Source organism: Microtus pennsylvanicus, chromosome 7 (genome assembly GCF_037038515.1).
Source record: "Microtus pennsylvanicus isolate mMicPen1 chromosome 7, mMicPen1.hap1, whole genome shotgun sequence".
NCBI classification, from domain to species: Eukaryota; Metazoa; Chordata; class Mammalia; order Rodentia; family Cricetidae; genus Microtus; species Microtus pennsylvanicus.
The window spans coordinates 27,074,537-27,100,752 of record NC_134585.1 but is presented as its reverse complement, the minus strand read 5'-3'; the positions used below and the strand labels follow the sequence as shown (position 1 = coordinate 27,100,752).

General features: G+C 46.0%; 1 protein-coding gene across 3 annotated transcripts in view; it reads right to left on the bottom strand.

Moving 5' to 3' along the window:
* The window catches only part of Uxs1 (UDP-glucuronate decarboxylase 1), a 68,252-nt gene extending 52,934 nt beyond the window's left edge, over nt 1-15,318 (bottom strand). The window contains exon 1 of one of the 3 annotated variants that reach the window (XM_075980264.1): nt 15,133-15,318. In XM_075980264.1, the coding sequence (XP_075836379.1) occupies nt 15,133-15,226 (94 nt within the window). In that variant the 5' untranslated portion in view covers nt 15,227-15,318. The remainder of the gene's footprint in view (nt 1-15,132) is intronic. The other 2 variants (XM_075980261.1, XM_075980262.1) reach the window with 2 other exon arrangements.
* Between the last annotated feature and the right edge of the window lie 10,898 nt (nt 15,319-26,216).

The following is a 26,216-nucleotide window of genomic DNA, read 5'->3' as shown; positions in this document are numbered from 1 at the left end:
GACTGCTGAGGCACCAGTCTTTCAAAGTAAGCAAATACCAGACTCTTGGCTTTCTCTGGTATAATGCAACTGTTGTACTATTTCCAGAGTATTGATAAAACTCCGGTCTCTCTTCAGATTGCAGAAATCTTTGTAATGTGTAAGTGCATTCTATGGTGTGTGTTCCATGGGCTGCTCCTCTAGAGAACTCTAACTAGCAGGGATGGCAAGGAGAACTTTAAAACAGCTGCTCTTGGAGCAGAACTCTCATGCTGAACTCCTATGTAAAGGCTATCCGTCTTAATGAGGACAGCAGGATGTACATGTACCTGAGTTCTGTGGAACCATCAGATGACTGGGATATGCTCTGCAGAGAAAGCTTTCCTCCACATATAAAGACGGAAAATACAGAAAAGCTGATGGTCTACAGCCACCAGCACATTAAATGTGTCTCAATGTTGTTTAGAGACGCGGGGTGCAAACAAATCTATTTGGATGACTCAGACACCTTTGGGGAGGGCAACTCGGTTAGCCAGAAGGGGAAGAGACGCTCCAAGTGTCCTGGGTTATTTGAATATTGACATTGTGAACTAAAACTAAATCCCAGAACGTCACGTAAGGTTCCCAGAAGGCCAGAATCTTTCTAACCAGATGCAAATTGCCCTAAGAGCCTGGCATTCCCAGGAGCAGGCCGACAGAAGAGCTTGCCGGGAATGGGCATTCACAGCAGATGTGGCTAGTTCCCAGAGGTGGAATTCACTGTCTGCAAATTCTCTGCCAGAGTCACTGCTGCCATCTGCAGCAAGACGCGCGTGGATCCTGTGTCACACTCAAAGTCCTCAGGAACTCCTCCTAACACAAACATATCCCAATCTTTACAAGTCAGAGTCTGCAGAACAACATCGAACGTGGTGAAGAACGTAGGAAGAAACGGAAAGAAAACACCTAGCAACTTTTCACCTCCAAAGAGCAAAACTTCTCTGACGAGCCAGGCATGGTGAGTCATGCATATAATCACAGCACTTAGGAAGCTGAGACAGGAGGACCGTGAGTTGGTGGCCAGCCAGGCTGTAGAGCAAGTTTCTGGGCTATAGGGAGACTCATTCTAAAGCAAACAACGGACAGCTGACTTAGCAACTATCAAAGAAACAAGCATGAAGTGATAAGGAGTGTTACTCTCTCCAGGGCACCTCGGCTACCAACAGAGACCTGGGTGCTTCAGGAAATGCAACCACACCATTTCTCTGGCGTTTGCTTGTTAAACAGATGTAGGATGACCCTAAGGACAATGTGACAGTATTTTTTCTCAAAGAATGGAAATACACCTTCCCTGATGCTACTAAAGGAGTATTATCTCTTTAGATTTTCTTATGAAAATGGAGTTGTTAAAAAGAGCAAGAAAGGCAGAAAACTCTCCCCAGTACCCCAGCATCAGACCAGGCAAAGTTGTTAAAGCACTACTCTCCCCACTGTTCTGGAACCCACAAAGCGCAGGTACCATTGGGCCTCATCATTCGAGGGTACAAACTACAGAGACAGCAGCGGAAGGCAATACTGGGGACCCTGCGCAGAGCAAGCCACGCCAGCCTGTTTGTCGGGTTGCTGCCTTAAATTTTTGAACGGTTAAGTCAGTCTTTTCATTTAGAGTTCGTGGGGCCAAAGAGGGCCAGCATATGGGGAAGGGGTCTAAACCAAACGTCCAGGAGCACAATTCGCACCTGTCCCTCCGGCCACAAATATGACACTCAGTGCGGTGTACCCTACCTGAGGAAGCACTCAGGGCTCATTTTCCACAGGGGGGGCCATCAGTGTGAGCAGACCCTATGTGACACTGTGGTTCCTGGCGGTCAGGCTAACAATGTGCCCCAGCAATCAGGCAATCATTAAGTCATGGGGCGGGGTATGGCAGGGGGAGTCAGGGATGTGCGGAATAGGACTCTGGAGAAAGGCATGGAGAGAGGAGGGGAGGGATGTGAGTAGTGGGAGAGGGGGCTTCAGGTGGGGACTCTGAGTAGAGGGGACTGCAAGCGTAGGGCAGAGCAAAGAAGGCAGGAATGGGGGGGTACATATAGAGACCAAAGATCAGGGACCAGAGAGATGGCTCAGGAGGTAAAACTGCTTGCCATGAAAGCTCCCGGAATCCACTTTAAAAAGCCAGATGGGGTGGCATAGAGCTATAATTCCAGCACTTGTACAGAAAACTTGACCAGAAAGCTCAAGGGCCAGCTAGCCTGAAGTATACGGCACAGCAACAGAAACTACCAGAGAGGCCATTGAAACAACGTAGAATGAGAACAGACTCCTGAAAGTTACCCTCTGACCACCACACTCGGGCCAGATCGTGTATACAACCACCAAAATAAACAAATTAGAGGAAGGAGTAGGAGGTGAATATGATCAAATATATGGCATACATGTATGAAATTCTCAAAGAATTAGTAAAAAAGAATTGAAAACAAGGCCTTGAGCTATTATTATACCCAGCAGCATCATTTTGAACAGTATGAAGGTGGAAGCAACCCGAGTACCTATGATCAGATGAACAACAGACAGAGTGATAAACACAGTGGAATATCACTTAGACTTAAGAAGGAAATTCTAATACAGGCTACACAATGTGGATGAGCCTAAGTAAAAACACTAAGCACTCACACATAGACACACACATGCACACATACATTTTTGCACACATATGCATTCACATATACACATGTACACGCTCCCACACAGGCACATACACATGTGCACACACAATGTGTGAATATATGAAGAAGTTTTCACTGTGGTCATATTCATATGATAGAAAGCACAATAATCAGGAGCTGGAGGGAAGGCTGGGGGAGCTATATAATTGGTCCACAGCATCAGATGGAGAAGATTAAAATATCCTGGGAACAGGTTATAAAATATACAAATATACCTGGCATTTCTGAACCATATACTTAGAAATGTTTAAAACACTGGCTGGGAGAGAAACGTGATACAGTACACATTAGCATACTCAGATACACACACACACACACACACAAAGAGAGAGAGAGGGAATGCTAAAGTGGTAAATTTTATATTATGTGTATTTTATCATAATGTTTAAACAAAGAATAAACCTAAAAACTAGCAAATGTCATAGGAATTTTTTAGTCCTTCTATGACACAGCACAGACTCACTGCAAGATTAAACCAGGGCAAAATATGTAACTGTGGTACACCTCAGTTTTCCCCATCTATAAAACAGACCACAGCTCAACCCCCACCCCCCCAAGCCAGGTGACCCAGGAGGCCTCCACTCCTGCTCCAGCACCCACTGCTGCAGCTGTACTAGTGAGTGGGGATGGGGTAGAGAAGACAGGCAAGTGGGGGCCTGAAGAGGGCACTGAATGCCTCACTGTGTGTGGTGATGGTGCTGGGGTCTCCTGCACCACACTCAGAACCTGGGGACGCCACCTGTAAGTGATTAAGGTGTACTGGAATAAAGGGAGGAGGGAATCAGAAATAAACTACACAATCGCAAAGGAACTAAGAGGAAAACAGCAAAGACCCCACCTGGGCAGTCTCCTTCAGAGGACCCCTCAGAGTTCACGGCCATCCCAGAAGGCCTGCCTACCACTAGCTCCCATGAGCAGCCCAGGTACTGAATTCTTTCTCTTGATTAGAGCTGAGCCGCCCCCACACCTCTGATCTGCTGCTGCTGCTGCTGACATAAACCAGCTGCCTGCTCACTTCTTTAAAGAAAAACACGAATGAAAGCCAGGCACCTAGAGTATTTACATCAACGAGAAGTGGCTGCTCTGTTTGCATTTCTGAAAATGCTGTAAAATGCTCAAAGATACTCAGAATAGCACTGTGAGGTCTCAGCACCCTGACAACATGGTTTTTCTCCCCTAGCACATTCAGACTCCCTCTGAAAAGCAGGCTGTCTGAAGAAGGACAAATGTTTTCTCTTGTTGTTCTACTTTACTTATTTATTTTGGTTACAGAAACTCAAAAGAGCTAAACCAGGAAGGAAGAAAAAAAAAAAAAGATCCAAGCAACAAAAAAGCGGTCAAAAGATCTGAAAGTCACTCTGAAGAGAGGTTCCATTGCCCTTCTAGCCTGCAAGGAAACTCCTGCCCCAGCAGTTTGTTTCCATGTGCTTACACACACTGGCCTTTCTGCACAGTAACTTTTAAGTATTTATATCCCTGGAAAGCAGAGAGCATAGATGCTTCATTTTCTAAGGGAAAGAGCAAGGCTTGTCCCAAGTTACAGCTTCCTGAAGAGGGACAGATGAAACCACTCTATCAGAAAAGACACAGCCCTGAGTGACTGTTCCTTGCCTTGACGCTTGTCTGTTCTCTGCGGTGTTCTTAAAACTGTCACATTTGCAGAATGGAAAGACATTTTTAAAAAGCAAAGGTGGTGTGGATGTGGGCCCAGGGCACACAGAGAACCGTGACTCGTCTCAGCAACTAGACGTTTACCACGAGAGCCACGAGACTTGACAATAAACATTCCTGGACTTGTGTGAGTCACCTCAGGCAGCTGTGACCAAGTTCCAGACTCCAAGACTTACAAACAACCTAACTGTGCTCCATCCAATTTGGAGGCTAGCTGTGAGGACAAACAGGCTTTTGTCTTGTGAGAACTCACAGGTTTGTGGATGACACATTCTTAACAAGTGGTTACTTGGTAGACATACAGACCAGCCCTCTGGGGCATTAATATTCATGAGACTACACCATGACCCAATCAGGGCTCCATTTTCTCAACATTTGAATTCCAGGCCATGGCCAGTCCACAGCGCTGACATGGAGAGCATATGCCAGGGCTAAAACCTGCCAATATGTCTACCACCAACAGGCTGCACCCACGAGAGGCACAGAGGTAGCATTTGGGGCAGAGAGGCCAACATGAGGTTCTGCCCAAGCCCACTGATCTTCTTTCATATTCTGCTTTTTCTGACTTCAAAACTCATTCTCCCTGTACCCTGTCTCCTGCCACTCTGGCTCATGCTCCCCTCCACCTCCAAACTCCAATACCCAAAGGTTGTCTGCTGTAGGAATTCCTACCCAGTAGCCTTTAAGTTACCCGCCCACTTGGACGTGGCCTCTTACACTATATATGCCCTTGTAAAGCACTTATCTGGCCTCTTTCCAGGCTGCTGGATTCAGTTGCTGTTCCCCATTCGAGCAGAGGATTGTGATCTGTGAGTCTACCCTTAATAAATAACCTTTTATTATACTCAACTCTGAGCTAGTGTGGCTTCTTTCTTTTAGCGTCTTTCTTCAGTTGTCTATCAGCTGAACGCTGCCCTTGTTCCTTCAGATTCGGATGGCCTGTTTCTTGAGGTACTTGCCACTCTATCTTGAACACGTTGTAAGGAATGGCACGAGAAACAGGAAAGTGCTGACAACAGAGACCCTAAGCCCTGCTTCTGATAGAGAACATGTGGACTTTTCCCACACCAGGAACCCACTCACCAAATCTCTACACGCCAGTCTGGGTTCCCAACAAATACACTCACTCTGCCAGCAAGACCTCCCTGGCAAACGGCTTTATACCATGGAGCTGTTTCCACCTGAGAGACCAACTGCACAGCTGGAATTCCTGTGGTTCGCCCCCTCCCCACTGCCCACTCAGTGCTGGACTAGATACAGCACTTGAGGACAATGCTTAGAATTCCTAGTTGGTCTGTTTAGAGAGGATGTAACCGGAAACAGTCAAATGAAGCACCAGAATACGCCAAGGTCAGAATTAGGATAGCAGCCATGCCCTTCCAATAGTTTCACCAACCCAATCTCACTGTACCAAGGTCTGTGGCCAGAACCCCAAGGTCCAGGGAGTGGAGCTGACACTTCCAGTTTGATGGCAATCTCCTTGTGACCCAGGCCCAGGCTAACCCAGCTCCCTGGCATAAACTTGAGTATTTTAAGAAGGGGCAGAAGACATTCCCATCACTCAGAATATTACAAGGGTTTAGGACAACTGTATCAAGAACCCAGAGCAAAAACTAATTTAACCTTGTATTCTATTGAACCAGGCTTGAGACACTGTCATTTCCAACGTACTCCCAATAAATGAGAGGAAAGTATACGAAAAACTCAACAGAAAAAAGACATACCAGTAGTTTCAAACATTGGAGGGATGCTCAGCCACTCAAAAAGAGAAGTAAGAAAGTAGGGAAGTACAGATTAAACTGTAGGGATAGTGTTAGGTTGTGACTGATCACAGACCTACTGCTGCGAAGAGACACCATGGCCAAAGCAACTCATAAAAGGAATAATGTAACTGGAAGCTTAACAGTTTGAAAGGGTGACTCCATGATCATCACGGTGGGGAGCAGGGGGGCAGACAGGCAGACATGGCACTGAAGCAGTAGCTGCTAAGGGCTTACACCTGATCCCCAAGTAGGAGGCACAGGGAGCAATCTTGGGCTTTTGAAACCTCAAAGTCTACTCCCAGCAAAACACCTCCTCCTCCAACACAGCCACAAACTTCTAATCCTTCCCCAAACAGTTCCACCACCTTAGAGACCAAGCATTCAAATATATAAGCCTACAGAGGCCATTCTCATGCAAATGGTGGGTAGGTGACTAGCCCACCATTGACGCAGCATTCCTGCAGTCCAACCAGAGACCAACCGAAGAAAGTCTGAGCCCTATCTATGGCTCTTGGAAAAGACACCGCCTTCCAAACTGCCCCCAAATTACATATTACAAAGACACTGTTGCTTGCCCGTCAATCACCTGGACAGACGGCCACCCGTTCGTTCATGAAAGCTGACAAGGATAACTAACACTTGAATGAGATATAAGCACACATACATCCCAGAGCACTCCCCTCCACATAGGAGCTCACTCTGATGGAGGAAGGTCATTGGTTAAATAAAAAGAAACTGCTTGGCCCTCATTGGTTAGAAGATAGGTGGGAGGAGTAAACAGAACAGAACAGAACGCTGGGAGGAAGAGGAAGTGAGCTCAGACTCGACAGCTCTCCTCTCGGGAGCAGGCGCCTCAAAGAGATGCCATGCTCCCAGCTCCCAGGCAGACGCACGCGATGAAGCTCCGACCCAGGATAGACATAGGCTAGAATCTTCCTGGTAAGCGCACCTAGGGGTGCTACACAGATGATTAGAAATGGGCTAAATTAATATGTGAGAATTAGCCTAGAAGAGGCTAGATAGAAATGGGCCAAGCAGTGATTAAATGAATACAGTTTGTGTGTTGTTATTTCAGGCATAAGCTAGCCAGGCAGCCGGGGTGCTGGGGACGCAGCCCCGCCACCCGTATTACTACATCACTCAGACTCACTGCTGAGCTCTCTACACCACAAGCTTGGCAGAGTTCTACCTCAAGTGTAGTTTTCCCCCTCTCTGATTTTTGAATACTGGCCAGAACCCTAAGCTTGCAGCAGGGACAGTCTGGGCACTCGCACTGCCGCTGAAGACCCTGCCCCTGCCCCCTCACTCTCTCAAGCCGCTTCACTGTTTTCTACACTCTAACTCATAAACTGTGACTCTCTTTCCTTCCACAGCCCTCTGCTGCACGAGTCCTCTTCTCTAGCCCTTCTTCACAGCAGCCATGGGGATTTACAGCTCGCCTGCCCTGTTGTTTTCCTCTCTCTGATAACATGGTCCTCGGGTGTGGGAGGTCCTTTCTGTACTTGTTGCTTTTATTGGTTAATGAATAAAGAAAATGCCTTGGCCTGTTGATAGGGCAGAAGTTAGGTAGGCAGGGAGATGGAACTGAATGCTGGGAGAAAGAAAGGCAGAGTCAGAGAAACATCATGGAGCCACTGCCAGAGATAGGCAATACACAAATTAATGGAGATGGGTTAAATTATTATGTAAGAGTTAGTCAATAAGAGGCTAGAGCTAATTGGCCAAGCAGTGATTTAATTAATACAGTTTCTATATGATTATTTCAGGTCTAAGTGCCCGGGAACCAACAAATGGCCTCCTCCAAGAAGTTTCTTCTTCTTCTTCTTTTCTTGTTTTATTTATCGAGACAGGGTTTCTCTGTAGCTTTGGAGCATGTCCTGGAGCTAGCTCTTGTAGACCAGGCTGGCCTCGAACTCAGAGATCCACCTGCCTCTGCCCCACGAGTGCTGAGATTAAAGGTGTGTGCCATCACCGCCTGCCCTAGTCCTCGAGTTTCTTTGCGTGTCTGTTTTTATGTACTTCTGTCAATGAAACTAAGAGCCCACAAAAGGGGACCCCAACTTCCCTTTTCTCACATGTGTACAAAATAAACATTTGCAAATACATTCTTTAGGGGGGACACTTGTCATGAGGCTGGTGGAAACCTGTACAGAAGTCCATCCTCTGCAGGGGTGTCTGGAAAGCATGGCCCCTCCCCATGGGATACTGCTCAGAGGATCACTACACCGCAAGAAAAAAGGGTGGCCTCCACAAACCCTCACACATCTCAACAAGATGGCATCCATACCGACGCACAAGTGTCTGTATTTGCAAAATCTAACAGAGAATGGAAAAGCAAGCTAGTGACGGGAACTTCACGGTGAGGCAGCAGAAAGAGAATTCTGGTAGTCCTTTTCTGTCCCATGTACGTGGCTGACACACAGTCAACACTCATCTCAAACCAAAAACGCCAGCTCATGCTGGCCGAGCAGCACAGCGCCTTATCTACCATGAGCACGAGCAGCTTCCCTTCAGGATCCAGAGTGTGGGGGCCACAGGGCTCTGTTTTGCTTTGCCGCTGCCCAACAATACTTGAGAATTGTAGTGCATATTACTAGCCTGGAAAAGGACCCAAATTCAAAAATCTGAAGTCTGGTTGCTAGCGAATTTCAACAGTTTTAGCAACACTATAAAGCTGAGAATTTATCACTGAAACATCATTAGTGTTTTACCTGTAGACAGAACAAATGAGTTAAACTGCTGGTGTTGGCCACAGACTTTCACTGTGGGCAAAAGGAAATGTAAGTGTGAACCAGGGGAGTGAGGGAGAGAGAGGGAGGAAGAGAGGTGGGAGGGAAGGAGAGAGAGGGAGGGAGAGAGGTGGGAGGGAGGGAGCCAGCCACACTGAAATTTATATTGGAAGTTATCACCAAAAACTCACAGAAAAAAAAAATCGCTTCATTTTCCAGCTGTGCAGAGTTATAGACGGAAGACAATGATGGCCATCAGGGAAGCACAGGGCTGCGGCTCCACTGTGAGGAGCAGGGATCCTTGGAGAGATGGGTCATCCCAGATTCAGAACACAGGAAGAACAAGATAAGCCCAGAGCATGGAGAAGCCACAAGCGCTCAAAGGCAATGCATGAGTACACAGTGCTCTTAGAAAGAGACCACAATAAAGATGACTGAAAGAAAGCTCAATGTATCTTGCTCTGACTGCTAGAACTTGCATAAACTTCCCACAGATGTAATTAAGCATCTCAAGACAAAACGATCATTCCAGATTATCCAGGTGTGTCCTAAAACCAGCGATAAATGTCCTCCTAAGAAACACCATGAAGATTTGACAGCTGGAAGACGAGGAAGCCATGTGACCACAGAGGAAGAGACTGGAGTGATGCAGACACAAGCCAGGACACCTGGAGCTCTGAGAGCTGGAGGAGGAAGCTCAGGCTTGACAACTCTGATGTCAGAATACATTTGTCTTATTCTAAAGCCCACGCATTTGGGCAACAGCAGTACCCACCAGAAACTAATACAGGGAATGAGAAAAAAGGGAAGGATGGAGAGTTCTTTTCAGATAACAGTAAGAGCAGATGGATTAACTGAATGGATAACAGAGTTCTTTTCGGATAACAGGAAGAGCAGATGGATTAACTAAATTTGAAAAATCACCACCTATATTCCCCCCACACAGAAATACTGCACCAGGCAGGAGAAGCAGATACATCAAGTCTCAAGAATCACTCTAGAATTATGCTTGGGACATGCACTTGTAAGAGAAGCAATGTGACAGCTAGCCCTTCCAGTCCATCAGGTTTGGCATCACTAGCAGAAGAACCAACTCAACATTACTTGTCTCCTGATGTGATATCAGTTAGCAAGCATTAATTATGAAAATTGGTTTTGATGCTAGACAACCACAATGCCACTGAATTATATCCCAAGTCTGTAATAGAACGTACGCCCAAATTTAATAACAATGAAGCAATCAGATAAACCCAAAATGGGAATGTTGTGAAGGTAGCTTTACATTTCAAAAAATATCATGAGAAATATGTATGTATATGTACATGCATGTGTGTGAATAAGGCTATTCAATCAAGAAATTTATGAGATATGGCACCCAAATGAAATACAATATGTACATATTTGCTGGATTCTATATTTAAAAAAATAAAAACAGACTGAGGAAATGGCTCAGTGGGCAAAGTGCTTGCCACACAAGAATGAAGGCCTGGGTTTGAACCCCCAGCACCAATGAAAAAATCTTACACAGCAGTGCAGGTCTGCATAATCCCAACACTAGGGAGAGAGAGACAGGAGGATCTGTGGGCTTGCTGCCCAGCCAGTTTAGCCCTATCCGGTGAGCTTCAGGTTCAGTGAGAGACGAGTCTCAAAATCAAGATGGAGAGAAACTGAATAGCTCCATCACCTTATAAGGGCTAATTGCCAAGCCAGAGGAAGAGAAACCCACAGCAACAACTTAGCTTGCTTTCACAACAGAACACTAGCCCAAAGGTGAGGATCGCATGCCTGTTCTGTCCCCAGCAGGCTGTGAACACAACCATTATTCAAGGTCACCAAGCAGAGAGAAGGTGACACCAAAGAAGGGACAGTAGACTGGACACAGTGGCAACTAGGTGCACAGGGCAGAGCCTGACATTTTCCAGAAACAGTAGGACTGGCTTCACACTTCTCAAACACTACAAGTTGGGAAGGAATGGGAAATGCTTCCAAAATCCTGAAAAGATGCTTTTCTGGGATTCTACCTTCATTCAATCCCTAAACATGAATGGAGAAAAGGCACTGTGGATAAAGTGTCAAAGTGCCCGAAGGTAGGCAGAGTCACACAGATTTTGAAGCTGGCAGCCCATCCCCAGCCACATCTCTGGAAGGTGCCAACACAAGAATATCATAATACTTACAAGCAGCCTGGGCAAAGACAACTGGGAAAAAAGAAAAGAAAAAACACGTTGGATCAGTCGCCATACAGAGAGAGAAAACACATTTAAAAGGGGCAGGGGAGATAACCAAGAACAAAAACACAGGGCATGGCTCCCATCCAGCAACATTTAGTCGGGCATGTAAACACCAAATGATCTCAAATACACCGTGAGGACATGGGGATGGGGTCAGCCAGAGCATGGCGAAGGGAAAAAGAAAGCACACACCTGATCAATTTCCAAAGAAGTCAGAGTTACAGTCCATCTGAAAAGTCAAGAACTGTTAGATTCAGAAGGAGAACGAGGCCAAAATGATCATAATCATGAGCCTGGTGGTAAGTGCTGGGGACTGGTGACAGAGGAAACTGCTGAATAACACACCGTCCAGAGGTTATTTGACCACAGACCTTGCAAAGACTCATCAAGTCTTCTTCCATTCTATCCAGGTTGAAAACCAAAAGCACCACTGGTAAGCATTATGAACCTCTGCCAGCTACATGGAAGGTTGTAGTCAAATTCAACTCATTCCCTTGGGCTCTTTCAATGTACAGTCTTAAGTACCACAGGGGCTGAGGCAAAGGCAAGGGAAACTTCGTGCAGATAAAAACATCTATTTGCATGAAGAAGACGTGTGACACTGGAGTCTGTCTAGGTAACACACCACACACAGCCCTGACACAGAAGGTACAGGAGAGGGAGGACAGCGGGTCAGCCACAACAGGCACAAAGGCTGGGGGAGAAAGACTATTTCTCGAAAGCAGACTGAAGGTGAAGGTGCCATAATTGGGACCACATAGGTGGTTGTGATGTTCTATTGTAACGGGGCAGGATTATTAATGAGGAGTGAGATTAGGAATCACAGGCTCACCAGAACTAGATGATAAATCTTCACTGCTGAAGACAACACACTTTGGCGGCAGGACGTAGGGAAATAAAGCTGAAACCAATATGAAAATGTGCTCCCTGCTGACTAGCTTTCATTCTGACAAAAGGCCACTGGGGGTGAAAGGTCACAGATGGCATCCTCGCAGTAACCCTCATGCTAAAATACCAACCTTCCAGCGAAGATGTGCCCTGTGTGGCAATGATGTCACAAAAGTTAGAGAGCAACCAACTGCTTTGGATCGATCTGAAGTCAGACCCACAGGCAATTCAGACCAAGAGCTATAAAGCTGGTTAAAAGCCCATGGCTCAGAAGGTTGCATGCCCCAGGGCCCAACCAAATACTGTTGTTCTGTTCTGCTAAAGAAGAGACCTGGTCAAAGCACTGACATCAGTGTCTATCCTAAACAAGGCATCATAGAACTCTTCCACCAACCCTCAGGGGACATCTTAGAAAACAGGAGGAAAGAGCAAACCGAAGGCCTAGAAGATGGGAAGGAGTGTTGTGAAATGCTATCTTTCGCGACACAACCACTGTACCCATGAACTCATTGCTACCATGGTTACCTACACAAGATCAAGTCAACAAGGATGGGTCAACATTCTAGCAGGCAGCACTGACTGGACTTAGTGCATTGCTAACAACAAAAAAGAAGACATAACAGGGTTGGGGTATCTAGGAGAGAGGGGGTATATATGATCAGGATATATTGTTTATGTGAGTGAAACTGCCAAAGAACAAATAAAAGGTATTCAGGTTAAATAGAACTCACAGGTGCTGCCATGGAATACATTTCCAGCATCCTCCGATAGGACTAATCAGAAGCCCTGTAACATTCCTGGCAAAGCAACTCTGATTTACCAGTACCACTCATTATTAATACGGTCTCCGACCTAGCCTTTAAATCCTCATAGGTAAACTCGGCACTCATTCTCTGAGCAAGTCCAAGACCTCGCTGGCCACCAGCTCTAGCCTGTCTGAGTAGCTTCCTTATTGTGCTGCCATTCCACACTCCCAGAACACTGCTCTTCCCCGTGTATTGCCAGACTACTGTTTGCTCTTCCGTGCCACAGGACCTCTGCAAGCGCTGCTTTTTCTGGAAAGCACCCCGTCCTGTTAGCTCCTAGGTATCCTTCATTCTCAGCTCACATCCTGGCTTCTCAGGGAAACCAACGTCCTTGACTACTCTCTCTTGGGCGTCCCTGCCATAAACATCGAGCATTCTCCTGTCACATCAGTTTGCAAACTTAACCTTATTTGCAGAGTACTGGATCCATGCCCTTCCCTCTCCTGGCAAATGGTTTTTCCAGGCAGGATCTCCCTCGGAAGGACTTCTGCATTGCTGAGAATCTAAGGCCTCAGGGTCAAACCAAACCAACCAACCAAACCAAACAAACAAAAAAAGATTCTCTAAAACCACATCAAAAGCATCTTAGAAAAAAAAAAGATATTAGAAATGGAAAAGTTCCAGGCGCATCCCAGACCCATCAAATATAAAACACATTGTTTTAAAACCCCGCTGGGTGACTCTGATGCACTCAAGTGTGAGAATCCTGTGCTTGAACTACTGGGTCCAGGAGCCCGATGCTGGGGCACACCATGTTGTGCCTGGCTGCCACCTTCAACAACTGCCAAAGTTCAAGACTGAGTGAGATGGGCTGGAGAAATGAATGGCTGTTAAAAGCTCTTGCTATGTCTCTAAAAATTCTCTACTTATTAATTCTAAACACCGATGCCTACCTTAGCAGCCCTCAACAAAGAAAATCAACACCGAAACTGCTGTCCAAGGACTGAGATCTAGTTCCAGATCAAGGCCTTTTAGGGACTAGAATGAATCTTGACTCAGATGAATAAAGGTGCTCATCTCTCATGCTCTTAATTTTCTCACCCATAAAATGGTAATAATAATGGTATTACTCACATCTTAAGGTACGTGAAATAACCAAGCGTGGCAGCTGATGAGTCATACCTACACACAGTTAAGCACTCGGCTAACCTCAGGCATTGCTATTATCACAGTAATAATTACTCAGCTGTAAGGGGTATTTCTCGTGAATATGAGTTCTTTTCGACACAGGTCCTCACACTTGAGGCTAGTTCTTCCCTGCAGAAACCAACCCAGACCTAAAACTTCTCCTAGCAACCAGAAGCCTTTCCAGAGCGTCCTGGCTCCTCCTCCTGGCTCAGCTGAGCAGTAGCAGGCAGGCTGCATCCTACTAGCCCCTTCAAGCCATCAGCTAAACTCACTTTCCCAAGTGTCTACTCACCTGGGAATAGAGTCTTGAAACTCAATCACTTAGAAGGGCTTTTTTTTTCGAGTATGTCTGCCAGGGTGGCCAAGATTTAGAAGGCACTCACTCTGAGAGCTATTTTTAGCTCAATTTTGGCACTCGGTAAAGTATTAATAGCAGCTATTCTATCCCCACCGCACAGTTCAACAACAACAAAATAAAATAAAATAGGACTTTGCCTCCTCTGAGAAGCGGAGGGTCCCTCACCTGCCTGCGCAGTGGCTTTACCCCATCTCCAGATAGCCAGACTGTGAGGACTCAAATGACACATGCCCCGCCCGGTCCTCTATGGTGTGCCTCCTTCCCGGGCTTGGCCCTAGTCCCGCCACGCCGCCGGAGGAGTACCTGGCACGGAATGGGGGAGACGAGGGGGCTGAACACCGGAGCATGGCAACACAGGACATCCACGGGGGATGGCAACACTCGGCTCCCCCCAGAGTTAAATGCTGAGTAATTTTCCTGCGGAGCAAACAGAGTAGGGATCCTGCCAATGGCTACAGTATTTTTATCCTTCTTAACCAGCACCGTCCCCAAGGGTATCCCCGAGCGGCACTCTCCAGGATCACTAGCAGGGACCAAGCGGGTTCGGTTCCCCAGACGCCATGGACACGGTGGCCAGTACAAGCTGCCAGAGAGCAATGAGGTCGGTCGAGCCCGCCGTATCGTGTCTACGGTTCAGGGAACATGACCACCGCGTCCGGGGCAAAGGCCCCTCCACCGGCCACCAGGTCGGACGCCGGGCCTACGCGGAGGCGGGCTGCAAGCAAAGCAGCAGCGGCTCCACTGCACAAGTTCAGCCTCGTGGAAGCGGGAGACCCGACTCCCGGCCCTGCACAGCCCGCCACTCGGCCGCAGAGCCCGCTCCCCGCCGCCGCGCGGGAATGAATGGGCTCCCGCCCACAGCGCGTGCACTCACAGGCGGCGTAGGCGAGCAGCGCGATGGCCAGCAGCAGCTTCATCCTCCTGCGGTTGACTGAAGAGACCAGGCGCAGCAGCCCCTTGCTCACCATGCCCGGGAACCGCACGGGTCCAGGGCCTGCCGCGCCGGCCAGCCGCTGCACAATGCGCGGCGGCCCGAGCCCCGCCCCCGCGCGCCCGCCCCGCCCCCGCGCGCTCCGCTTCCTGCCCGCTGAGCCACTGCGCTCGCGCGGCTCCGTCCCGGCCTCCGGCCCCGCCCACAACCACGCCCCGCCCTCCTCCTCCACCTCTCCCGCAGGCGCAGTGCGGTGCCTGAGCCTTCTGAGACAGTGTCAATCAAGACGGGAAGGGCGGGCGCAGCGGGTAGTGCGGAGCGCGATTGCGCAGACTGGTGTGTTTGCCAGCACTCGTCCTCAGGCTAGTGTTAAACCGTTGGCACACACTGGTTGCGGAAGTGCGACCGCCACCGCCCTCAGGACATTTGCGTGTCCTGTGCCGCCGGCAAGGCTGTCCAAGCTGAAGAGCTGGCTTGTTGTACGTAGTTGGTGGGTCTGTAAATGAGTAGTTGCGTTTCTGTGAATGCGGTGCCCAGGAAGTTGCCCGGCCTTCCCAGCTGTTGTTTTTGCTTAAGTTGCAACAGGGCAGGAAAGTGATAAATCCCAAACACTACCAGTGAATCCGCTATACTTTATTTAGCATCGACCGCAGTTCCTTTCTTTTAAAGATAAAACGCATATTATCATAAAGGTGTTGCTAATCATAGGAATTGGTGACAAACCATGGTCAAAGGTGACGTGGAGGCAGAAGACGAACTATGGGTGAAAGACCCTCAGAGAGGACCTTTTCCTCCAATGAAGTCCCCAGAACCAGGACACTCCGAATCCAGACCACAGGATGCAATTAGCAAGAGGTTTATTGAGTAAACACAGGTACCTGTGAGCAGCAAAGTCTTTCGGAGGACTTGCACACCTGCAGACTGGGGGGAGGTCTTTTTATAGGGAAGAGCAAACCCATTTGGAGGGAGTAGATGGCGGTGGCTATGATCAAAGTGTACTGTATGCATGTAAGAATATGCCATATAAAAGTCATTGCAATTATTATGTGCCAATAAAATTTCCAGGCTAAAGGAAGAAAGTGGTAAATAAAATTGAGTCTTGCCAGAGAAAGAACAATCTTTGTTGTGTGGATAGTGATGCTGTGTAGACTGCCTGTGAAATACCTGAATTAGTGTCTTTGCATTGTTTATGTGAGGTGAGGTCTCGTTGTAATCCAGAATTCAGAATCCTCCTGCCTCAGACTTCCAGGCACAGGGATTATAGATGTGCATCTCAGCCTTCTAGCCTGAATCAGTTACTTAGACAGATATTTATTGAATGGCTACCGCAAACAAATAAGTCATAGGGTCCTCAAGTATCAAACTCGCCCCCGGATTCAAAGAGAAGTTTGGCTGTATGGGAGGTGCTGATCTTTAGACTTCCCCGGGTCTCAGGCTGAAGGGAGAAGTAGCTCTGACCTCTTACAACCATTTCTGCTAAACTCAGTCGTTGCACACTCTCTTTGGCTGTATTAAAATCCCCCAAGACAAAGCTGGGCATCCTGAAGCACCCTTTAATCCCAGTACTCAGGAAGCAGAGGCAAGTGGATCTCTGTGAGTTCAAGGCCAGCCTGGTCTATAAAGTGAGCTCCAAGACTGCCAGGGCTATACACAGAGAAGCCCAGTCTTAAAAAAAAATCCCCAAGACAAAGAAATGGTCCAAGAGGCAAGAAATTAAATAATAGTGTATTAGTCAACTCAAATATCGTCCCCTAATGGTCCCTTCCTGTAACTCATTCACAATCTTTAGGAGACCAGTGCCCCTAAAGACAGTCATCTGTTGTTATCCTTATCTGCTTCTTGTAAGCCTAATAACTTGCCTTTGAGGTAACCAAGGATTTTGCCCCTCATCAAAATGCCTGACATAGCCGGGCGATGGTGGCGCACACCTTTAATCCCAGCACTAGGGAGGCAGAGGCAGGCGGATCTCTGTGAGTTCGAGACCAGCCTGGTCTACAGAGCTAGTTCCAGGACAGGCTCCAAAGCCACAGAGAAACCCTGTCTCGAAAAACCAAAAAAAAAAAAAAAAAGCCTGACATGGAAGCCTACTCCTGGGTTCCCAGGGAGACCATTTCACAGAACAGATATGTTTGCAGCACTCAGTTGTTTTTGAGTATTGCTTTCTCCATTGATATTTAGGGTTTGGATTAAATCTGTGGTGTGTGTGTGTATGTGTGTGTGTGTGTGTGCGTGCATGCGTGCTTGAGCACCATTGTGTGCATGTGCCAGTAGAAGATACGCAGGGGCATCAGGCGTGGAAACCAAACTCCAGCCCTATGCAAGAGCAGCAAACTCATTTGAGTAAACCATTTCTCCAGCCCCAAATCCATAGGTTTTTTTTTCTCAGAAAGCAGTGGGGGTCAGAGATCCTCCCACTCTATTAGGCTCCTGAGGTTATAGATTAGAGGTGAGCAGAGAAAGGAGAAAAGAGTTAGTTGATATGTGCACTAGGCAGATTTCAAGTTTATTCAGTTGTAAGTGGGGTTTACTTGATTGATATATGTCCCTTTGAATAGACCAGAAACTTTTATACTGACCTCATTAAGCCTATTTCTTCCCATTGAATGTTTCTCCTACTGCGGGGCCCTGTTGTCAACTTGTAGCAGCTTGGGCAAAGTGTGTGGAAATACTGTTAACATCACCATCACTAAAGTTGATACTGTCATCCTTATCGCCAATCCGAAGGTGTTGGTGTCCCAAGACCTTGGTGGCACTCAGTGTATGCCCAGTGGAGGTAAGAAGGGCTGAGGAAAGGAAGATGCAAGGGCGTCCTGGAGCTTTTCTGCAAGGCCTTGATCCTGGCAGCTCTTTCTACACTCCCTACCTTTTCTCACCCTCCACATCCCACTTCCACAACAGGTCCAGGTCTCCTGTCCCGGCCCCACCTTGACCTTGCTGTTAACCCCTTCATTCTTCTGATGTATGTGTCCACAATATTTTTAAGCAATTATTAGTTATAAAACAGTGTTCTTGACACTTAGGCTAATTTAAAAAATGAATTATAATGTGACTCCTTTCCTAAGGGGAGAATAACCTGAGGGGCTTTAAAAATATTTTTTATTAAACTTCAACAGTGTCCTAAGAACACTAAGACTTTACCTGTTACCACATTTCATTTTGTAATAACACTGTAGCATTGAGAACAGTTTTGCTATCTTTAAAAAAAAAACACACATTTTTCTGAAATTATTTTTAAGTTAGTAAAATTGCATATATTGTATACAAGATGGTGTTATAGTATGTGTATTACTTGAACATATATCACACACACACACACACACACACACACACACACACACACACACACATATATATGTATATATATTGTAGAACAGCTAAGGTAAGTTAGCATCTGCTACCTTAGGCAAAAACCTAAAGAGTCTTCCAGTCCTAGAAAGCAACTGCAAACAAAAGCTGCTACTAATGTCGTTTGAAGGGGGCCAGAGTCCATCCCAAGCTGACAGCCAGACTTGGCAGTATTATCCACAAATTTGGCAGGTCATCCATGTGGTGCTGGTTTCAGAGGCATGAATGATGCAAGAGTAAAGAGGTTGTGGATTCTTTGCCCACAGTCTGAGAGCCACTTGGGGTCAAGCAATGTGTGTCAGGGTAGTCGTTGCATGAAGGGTTTGAGAGCTCACGGCATTAAGGTGTGGAAATGAATCCTAGGTTGCTGTGGAGACCCCAAGATGCTGGAGATGCCAGCGCTGGGGGCTATTTGCCAAGGAGAGCTGCATACAGGAAGTGAAAGTAGGCCGAGAGAGAGAAATGTGTAGCAGGCACAGTGCTGCAGGGGTGAAGCCTATAAGCCTCTTGCCATCTAACATTGAGTTACAGGATTTGAACCTTACTCTGCTGAGTTCCCATCTTACTTTGGTGTGTGATTTCTTCATTTTACTTCCATTCCTTCCTTTTGGAATGGTAATGTTTATTCTATGCTTTTATATGTTGGAAGTATGTCATTTAATTTTTGATTTTGCGGGGGGCTTACAATTAATATATTACCTTGAGACTCAGAAGAGACTTTGGACTTTTAAATAGTGTTGTGACTGTGAAAGACAATGGGGATTTTTGAAGTTGTACTAAGAGCATTGTGAATTCTGATATGGGCAATGAGACGATGGACACCAGGGAGTGTTCTGTGGGATAATGCTCTTGTACACTGTAAAGATTTGTCACTCTTATTGGTTTACTTAAACACTGATTGACCAGTAACCAAATAGGAAATATAGGTGGAGGGACCAGATTAGGAGAATTCTGGGAAGAAGAAAGGCAGAAATGCAGTTGCAAACCAGATGCAGAGGAAGCAAGATGAGAATGCCTTACTGAGAAAAGGTACCAAACCACACGGCTAAATATAGATAAGAATTATACGTTAGTTTAAGCTGTAAGAGCTATTTAGTAATAAACCTGAGCAATAGGTCAAATAGTTTATAATTAATATAAGTCTCTGTGTGTTTGCTTGATACTGAATGGCTGTGGGACCAGGTAGGACAGAAAATTCCATCTATAGAGTGGAATGTGGTGGTTTGAATGAGAAATGTCCACATATTCTTAGGCATTTAAGACACTTGGTCCCCAGCTGGTGGCATGGCACTGCTTTGGAGGTTTCTTGCTGGAAGAAATACATCACGGAGAACAGAGTTGAGATTAAAACCCCCACCTACTTGTAGCTTTCCCTCTCTGCTCCTTGCTTGTGGTGGAGGATGTGAGCTCTCAGCTTCTTGCTCTGGCTGCCATTCCTGCCTGCTTCCATGCCTACCCACTGTGACGAACCCTTATCCTCCTGGAACCATAAATAAAAATAAACTTACGTAAGTTGCTTTGGTCATGGTGTTTTATTGCAACAACAACAGAGAACTAATGAATACAGAGGGAATGGCAAAAAGACAGTGCTGAGGAGGGAAAGGCTTATAGGTGGTACACTTGAGAATCTTCCTTACAGAGTGAAGGAAAGTTGGGATAAAGTTTGATAGGAGATAATTAAATCAAACATTAATATTGGAAAAGAAAGATTCCAAAGGCCCATGGGTCAGTACAAACCAGGCACCCATCATGTCTTAGCAAGGCTAGATTCAACAATCTAGGCTTCCATTTCGCTTCTGAATCGTGCTCTGGACTCTGATTGGACTGGGCACATGCATTCTAGACCTTTCTGCTTTGTCTGAGGTTCTGCCAAGGAGATACTTGGGTTGAGGGTCAGTGGGTAGAAGAGAGGTGCCTCTGTCTCCGGCTTTTTCAGTTGCTACTAAGCTTAGGTGATTGCTTCCATATACTCCAGCAGCGCTTGGAGCAGAGGGATTCCAGCCAGCAGCAATGACCAGGAGAGCTGCGTCCATACTCAAAACCTGTCGTCCTGGAGGGCTAGAACTGGCCGCCCACAGGCCTTCGTGTCTTCTCATCTCATCCTTTATGTTTGCTCCTTCACAGAACCCCACCTTCCTTTTCTTCATCTGGCCAACACCTTTAGATCTAAACCACGTGTGTTGCTATTCCTGGTCACACAGGAGAAAACATCTGTTCGCCCTAGATAGGGTGCCAATAACATATCAAACAAGGATTCCACGTCAGTCTACAAGAGACCAACACAAGTGATCCCACACAAGTGTAGCTTAGGGAACCAATGAGTCGGCTGGAGTTATTTAAGGGAAATTAAGTGAGGGGTTGCTTGTTAAGAACATGAGTAACTTACCAGGGGTTGGAAAGAGGCTCTGGCAGCTTCAAAACCCACCCCCAGTGACACACCTCCTCCAACAAGGACACACCTCCTAATCCTTCCCGAACAGTTCCACCAAATGGGGCCAAGTATTCAATCATATGAGCCTATGTGGGCCATATTCATTCAAACCACCACATAACCCATACCCTTTTCCCCATAATAACATCTTGCATTCTAACGAGATTTCATTAGTTCATATCAAGGATTCAGGCCATCACCATACTTTACAAGGTGGTGTTTATCAGATTTCTCCACTGACTAGACACTCTGCCCATGGGATTGCCCTTTTTGGAAGAAGCCACTTGCACAGCCTGTGTGAGAGGAAACGTTTTCCCCCTGAGGCCAGGGAATCTACAAAAATTATTTGGAAATCACAGAAATTATCTCTTTTCTCCCTTTGTAGACTTTAGTCTACCATTTATTTATGTTAGTATCAGCTCATATGTTTATTTTTATATCCTGACTTAAAGCATATGGCTTTGTTTATTGTATTGCTCAGACTATGCTAGATTATGTTACAGGAACACCTTCAGTTGGCTCCTGTTCTCTTTTAAATAACTTCCTATCTTTATGTATTCCCCCCTCAGAAGCCTGCCTTTAATTCTCTGCCCTGGTAATAGCAATGTTTGAAGAGTAAGGAAATAATATGAGAATTGGCACAGTAGAAGCTCAGCTGACTGAGAGATGAAAGGCAGGTCAGGTTAATCAGTAACTCCTCCGAGAATTCCTCTTTCCTTTTGCTGAGAAACGCTCCTAGAAACCATGATCTGCAGCAACGTGTGCTGGTAGTACTGGAGAAAGGATTGTCTCTCGATCCTTCCTAGTTAGCGGTGCAAAGGCATGTACGTGTGAGTATGCACGTGCACAGGCATTTGCGTCTGTGTGTACATGTATGTCTGTTCTATCCTGCACTGATCTATACACCACTAAATGTTTCTGCAGATAACCTATGGTTGTATGAATGGGATTTTCTCCTGATGGTCTCCAGTGCTAATCTCTTCCCACAGGGATCAATTATTCTGCCCCACTCTTGCTTGTCTGTGGTTTCGCATTTAAAAAGTAAAAAGAACCCATTCCTGCCATCTGTCTTCCATGTGTCAAATTTTTCAGTTCCAATTCCCATGTATAGCCATGTCACTTGAGATGCTTTGCTGGCTCACTATGGTTCCATCACTCTTCCTGTTCCCTGTTCATTGTAGACCTCCCCTCTCCTGCTCTGGTTTCATCATTGCTCTTGCCTTTCTCCCATCAAATCCCTCTCTCTTTCTCTCTCACCCCCATAGACCCCTCACAACAATGCTGGAATTCTTGTTAACCCCTTGTTTGCTGCAATCCCCATGGCAATTCCTTTTACTATACTTACTATAAAACCATCTTTATTTTTTCTTTTTTTTATTGATTTTTATTGAGCTCTACATTTTTCTCTGTTCCCTCCCTGCCTCCCCCCCTTCCCCATTCAACCTTCCCCCAAGGTCTCCATGCTCCCAGCTTACAAAGGAGATCTTGACTTTTTCTACTTCCCAAGTAGATTAGATCCATGTAAGTCTCTCTTAGTGTCCTCATTGTTGTCTAAGTTCTCTGGGATTGTGGTTTGTAAGGCTGGTTTTCTTTGATTTATGTTTAAAAACCACCTATGAGTGAGTACATGTGATAATTGTCTTTCTGTGTCTGGATTATCTCACTCAAAATAATGTTTTTTAGCTCCATCCATTTTCCTGCAAAATTCAAAGTGTCGTTATTTTTTTCTGCTGTGTAGTACTCCATTGTGTAAATGTACCACATTTTCCTTATCCATTCTTTGGTCAAGAGGCATTTAGGTTGTTTCCAGGTTCTGTCTATGACAAATAATGCTGCTATGAACACAGTTGAGCACATGTCTTTGTGGCACGATTGAGCATCCTTTGGGTATATACCCAAAAGTGGTATTACTGGGTCTTGAGGAAGGTTGTTTCCTAATTTCCCAAAGGGGTTGTATCAGCTTATATTCCCACCCGCAATGCAGAAGTGTTCCCCTTTCCCCACAACCTCTCTAGCATAAATTGACATCAGTGTTTTTGATATTGTCCATTTTTACAGGTGTAAGATGGAATCTCAGAGTTGTTTTGATTTGCATTTCTCTGATGACTAATGATGTTGAACATTTCCTTAAGTGTCTTTCAGCCATAAAACCATCTTTCTATGTAAATCTTATTACCTCCCTTGCTTCCCATCCTTCAAATAACATCATCAGGATAAGAGTCTGGCGTTTCTTCTAAGACAGTGGAATAAGACTGTCAGTCACTTGCTTGCTCCCCCAGACAGGAAGACTGTCTGGCAGAGTTGCTGCCAGATATCGGAGGCAGGCAGCTGTGACACTGGGACAGCAGGAATGAGCGAGAATCAGAGTACAAAGTGTGCTGTGCAGGAATAATTTTAGAACAATAGATGCTTTGCCTGATCACAGTTATCAGAAGGAAGAGAGACTGCTCAAATAGACTCTTGTGTCATAGTCTGGCAATGGCTTCTTCTGGGGCATAGATCAACAAAACCAAAGGTACTTTTCTTCTCGGATGTTTGAATATTAATGAGGCTTAGCGATGGCAGAGAGATCCACAGGATAACAACCCAGATAGAAGATAGAAACTTGAGGACTTTGGGCATCATGGGAAGGGGTGCCATTGTCCATATAGTGTGAGTATACTATGAGCCTGCATGCTTGAGGAGTGTGGTGGTTTGAAAGAAAATGGCTCCCCAAATTGAATGGCACTATGAAGCGGAGTGGCCTTGATGAAGTAGATGTGGCCTTGTTGAAGGAAATGTGTCACTGTGGGTGTGGGGGTGGGCTTTGAGGTCTCTATTGCTCAAGCTTCACTCAGTGTGACCATCAGTCTACTTCCTATTGCCTGCATATCAACATGCAGCAGCTCCCTCTCCAGCACCATGACTGCCTACACTTGCCAAGTCCCCTGCCGTGATGATAATGGACTAAACTTCTGAAACTGTAAGCTACCGCCCCAATTTTCCTTTATAAGAGTTACTGTTGTTTTGGTGTCTCATCACAGCAATAGAAATCCTAACTAAGGCATGGACAGGAGACTGTGACTCTCTCTGGATTTTCATGTCTCCATCTATAAATCCTCTCAAGTTCAGGAATTTCCTGGTGAGTTTTAAGAACTAAAAACTATCATTGTCAAAAGGATAAAATTTGAGCCAGGGTTCTACATCCCATCATATAGGCGACCTCTTTCTTGTCTGGTCTACAGCCAGTCAAAAGTAACTATAAGACTAGTATAGAGCCCAGAGGTCCCTGAAACTGATCCATGGCTTTTCTCTGATAAACAGTTATGGGAAATGGGAGGTGATCATTGATTTTGGACTGTATCAGCCAGCATTGCATTATACCTATCAGACTGTATATCTAAAGGGAAATATATATCACATGCAAAGGGTCTACAGAAGCCCAGGTCCTGCTATACCTTGGGGTATTAGTAAAGAATCAGAAAAGGCCCCTTTTTCTTAAGACACTTTACGTCACCTGTCATGAAGTTGTCATAATAAATATGTACTCTATTGTCTGTGACACTGTGTGGACATACAAGTGTGTCCAGGAAAGGAAATGAGTTGAGTGACGCCATGTAAAGGAAAAAGAGAAAAGGGAAAGAAACTGCCTTCCCTGGGCACTGGGGGCTATGGAGCTTTGTAGCTGAGTAGCTGAGTATACTCTAATAGGGTTTCCTGGAGCACAGCCAGGCAATGATTACCAAGGCAGCCCCAAGGAAGCAAGCTGCTGTATCATGAAAAGCATCTGTAACAGTCTGTGTCCTCATGTCCTCCAGCTCCACTCCACTGCAAGATTCTGGTGATGGATGTGAATCATAGTCCCACAGTACTGTGGATGTTTTTAATGCCACCCAACTATCAACTTAGAAAGATAGAAATAATAGCTTCCATGTTACCGATATTTTAAAATAATAGTAAATAAGAGGCCCTCCCTCACCATAAAGTGATAGGGACCTGGGCCCTGTAGAAGTGAAACTCAGTAACAACAATGTTAATCTACTTTGGCCAGTTTCTTAACTGTTGCATTGCATCTTTATTCGTCTATTTCAAAAATAAAGCAACGTTGAAATCTCTGTTAAGATCTTTTCTGCGGTGTCTGTTGAAATCCAGGAGGAAACTCCTCTAGTCACTTTTCATGGCCGTCATTGGTTGTGTTGTGCTGTGGAGAGGGCAGAATCATAGTGAAGCAGGCGTGTTCTGTGCAGCACCAAGCCCAGCCCAGGTGGACTGAGACTGAGACCTCCATCTCATTCGGCTTAATTCCCTCTGTGGAGTTTTACAGAATGAAAATTTACAGCGCTCTGATTGAGCTGATTAATCACAGGCGCTCTCACAAGAAGTCCAGCATCAGATGCTTCCTTTGTCCCCAAATGTCCTTTTTTTTTTTTTTTTTTTTTAGTCAAAAACCTTTATTCCATTTCAGGAGTCCTGGGAGAAACAGTCGGCTGACTTGGAGTCATTCTGTCATCAGCAAGAGCTGAGGTACCTTGAAAACTAGTCTTTCTAGAAGCATCTTTCTGTTGTTGTTTGTTTGTTAGAAATTTGTTTGTTTGTTAGGGTTTCTTTTTTTTAAAATTTATTTATTTATTAAAGATTTCTGTCTCTTCCCTGCCACCGCCTCCCATTTCCCTCCCCCTCCCCCAATCAAGTCCCCCTCCCTCGTCAGCCCAAAGAACAATCAGGGTTCCCTGCCCTGTGGGAAGTCCAAGGAACCCCCACCTCCATCCAGGTCTAGTAAGGTGAGCATCCAAACTGCCTAGGCTCCCACAAAGCCAGTACGTGCAGTAGGATCAAAAACCCATTGTCATTGTTCTTGAGTTCTCAGTAGTCCTCATTGTCCGCTATGTTCAGCGAGTCCGGTTTTATCCCAGGTTTTTTCAGACCCAGGCCAGCTGGCCTTGGTGAGTTCCCAGTAGAACATCCCCATTGTCTCAGTGTGTGGGTGCACCCCTTGCGGTCCTGAGTTCCTTGCTCCTGCTCTCTCTCCTTCTGCTCCTGATTTGGACCTTGAGATTTCTGTCTGGTGCTCCAATGTGGGTCTCTGTCTCTGTCTCCTTTCATTGCCTGATGAAGGTTAATATTCAGGAGGATGCCTATTTGTTTTTCTTTTGGGTTCTCCTTATTTAGCTTCTCTAGGATCACTAATTATAGGCTCAATGTCCTTTTGATAAGTACCTATTGCCGAGACTGAAGCCCCTGAGTGCACTGGTGGTGCCAGGATTTTTCTCTT